This window comes from Aegilops tauschii, chromosome 2, assembly GCF_002575655.3.
Source record: "Aegilops tauschii subsp. strangulata cultivar AL8/78 chromosome 2, Aet v6.0, whole genome shotgun sequence".
Lineage (NCBI taxonomy): Eukaryota > Viridiplantae > Streptophyta > Magnoliopsida > Poales > Poaceae > Aegilops > Aegilops tauschii.
Window position 1 is genome coordinate 536,726,910 of NC_053036.3, and position 2,673 is coordinate 536,729,582.

General features: G+C 48.9%; 1 protein-coding gene across 1 annotated transcript; it reads left to right on the top strand.

Moving 5' to 3' along the window:
- Window positions 1-292: 292 nt before the first annotated feature.
- Window positions 293-1,940, top strand: LOC109782901 (F-box/FBD/LRR-repeat protein At1g16930-like). Its single transcript, XM_020341534.1, has 4 exons — window positions 293-859; window positions 1,007-1,363; window positions 1,474-1,605; window positions 1,860-1,940. Exons 1-4 carry the CDS (start codon window positions 293-295, stop codon window positions 1,938-1,940), a joined length of 1,137 nt encoding a protein of 378 aa, XP_020197123.1.
- The last annotated feature ends 733 nt before the right edge of the window (window positions 1,941-2,673 follow it).

Sequence of the window (2,673 nt, forward strand, 5' to 3'; positions counted from 1 at the left end):
GGATCCCTCCACTCTTCTCCCCTTCCCTCCCGTCCCCAGTTATGTTTCGACGGGTGTCTCCTCGTATTCGGGTGTAAACGCCACGTGGCGCCGCTCCGGAAACCCAAGGGTCCGACGGGCGTCCCCTCCGGCGACGCCGCTCTGGCTCGTCGCCCGAGGCCAGGCTCCGGCTATTTAAGGCGAACGGACGGCGTCTCGAAACCCTAGACACACCCTTTTCCTTGGTCTTTTCAGATCCACGCCTCATATAGCGGCGCTCGCAGGCAGCGCGATCCCAGCAACGGAGACGGAGATGGAGATCCACTCCGGTGCGCCATGCACCAAGAGGGCGAAGCTCGCGCCACCGGCGACGCCGTCCTCTGGTGGTTTGGCGGTAGCAGCTGGAAGCGGCGAGGGTGCGCCTACCGGATCCGAGGATCAGGAAGAGCAGTCTGGTTCGGACTGCATCAGCGACCTCCCGGACGCCATCCTCGGTGAGGTCATCTCCTGTCTCTCCACTAGGGAGGGCATCCGCACTCGGATGCTTGCACGTCGTTGGCGTCCTGTTTGGCCGACCGCTCCTCTGAATCTTGACTGCCGTGAGATCCCTGTCGCTCGTCTTTTTAACGCCCTAGAAACAGTTCATGTCGAGATCATCAGTAGGGTCTCTGCCTACAGCGAGGAGCTTGCTCACATACGATACATCGGAACTTGGCATCAGGGAAAAACAGTTCCTGGTGATGGTTCTTGCCTTCCAGAGTCCATCCTCTCCAGCCATGTGGGCGCAGTTCTCCGCCTTTGTATACCGGCGTGCTACCTCCAATGCAGACCCTCTACTGTCCACGCCTGGCTTGAGTCCCCCAGATTGAACAATCTCCAGGTGCTTGAGTTTTACTACCTGTTTCCACGATTTGTGAAAGAAACTGTCAAACTATCGCACACATGCTCTTCATCTACGCCCTCACTACCGAAGTCCGTCTTTCGGCTTTCCTGTTCTCTGCGCACTGTGAGCTTCGCGTGTTGCCAGATACCAGACCATTATGTAGAGGTGCTTGAACTACCACTGGTCAAGAGACTTTCGCTTGTTGAGGTTTATATATCATACTTCTCTTTGCAAAGCATGATCAACTCTAGTTGCCCTGCACTCGAGTGCCTGCTGCTTGTTTGCAATAGAGAAAGGCATCAGATCACAATAAACTCCCCTAACCTTGTAAGCATCGGCATCCGTGGTGAGAAAGGAAAATTCATCATCAAGGATGCCCCCTCACTTCAAAGGTTGATCCACGATCTCCAGATCAATAACATGGAGGTATTCATCATCTCTGCACCCAAACTGGAGACATTGGGCAAATTTAGGATCTCGCTTGACTCCACAGGTCTTATGGTACTGACATTTCATAATAATTCTAGCTGCATTTCCTTGAGAAAGTAGTTTCATGTCATCCAACCTTTTGTTCTAATAATTTTATGTTTTATTTTCCATGTTATGTGAAGGGTTTGGCGACGGCCAGCCTATCTACAATGTGGCAATCTGTCAAAACCTTGTTTTTGGCCATCACTTATAAAGTGGACCTGGTCATTCACTTGCTTAAGTGCCTTCCAAATCTGGAGAACTTGTTTGTTCAGGTGATGATTCTCATGCCCAATGAAAAGGTCATACCGTGCATAGTGCAGCACTCCTTGCATCTCAAAAAGCTCATCTTACATTTTGTTTGCAATGGATACACCCTATGTCTAGGCATGTTTATTATTATTATTATACATACATCCGTATCTAGGGAAATGTTCGACGAACTGATTGGGACGGGGGTCATGGAATTTATCGTTCATTTTGTCCTTCCATAGATCTTGAGTATCTTTCAACCTTCATGTGTTTTCAGGGAGGAAACGTTCCTGATGGTGCAAGAAATATTTGGATCGCAAGCACCGTGCGTTTCTCAAAGAACACATCATTCATTTAAAGACAGTAATGCTGGAAGATTATGAAAAAAGCGGGAAGAACACTGAGTTTGTGAGGTTCTTTATTCTGAATGCAACGGAGCTAGAGACCATGAGGATTAAGTTTCGCTTTCCCTCAGACTTCAGGCAATAATTTTACGAACAGCAACAGAAGTTGTTCCTGTGGGAGAATAAAGTTTCCAAACGCGCCCATCTCAAGTTATCAGCATGCTGCAATCATCTGTGCTTGGATTTGAAACACAGGCGTGTTGAATGCCTGGATTTGTCAGATCCGTTCACTTGTGCCTGCTGGACACAGGGCTGTAGTTAGTTCCTCAAACTAGTATAGTTAGATGTTGTTGCGCCAATCTGATTCTGTGTTATGTCTAAACATGGCTGAAGCCTTTTGCACCGTTTTGTAAGCTTGTTATAACAATGCTTTTGTGCTATGCACCCGCTGTTCTGAAAATTTGATAGTTTTATGTCACTATCGTGATGATACAAAAACATTCGTGTGCGGTCGTCGACCAGGGAACAAAAACATTCGGAAGAGAAGAGGCACTGCCTTGCCTGTTCTTCAAGGAACGTGCATCTAGTGCATGTAAACCAGTGCGTCTACAGTGACCAGACGGCACTGCCTCCTTTCGTGGCAGACTGTACGTGCACATGGCCGTGGCTCTGCTTAATCTCAAACCGTGCTCCCAGCGACCTCAGACTCTACGTGCGTTTCGTGTAAACGCGTGTCCGTGAACGAGT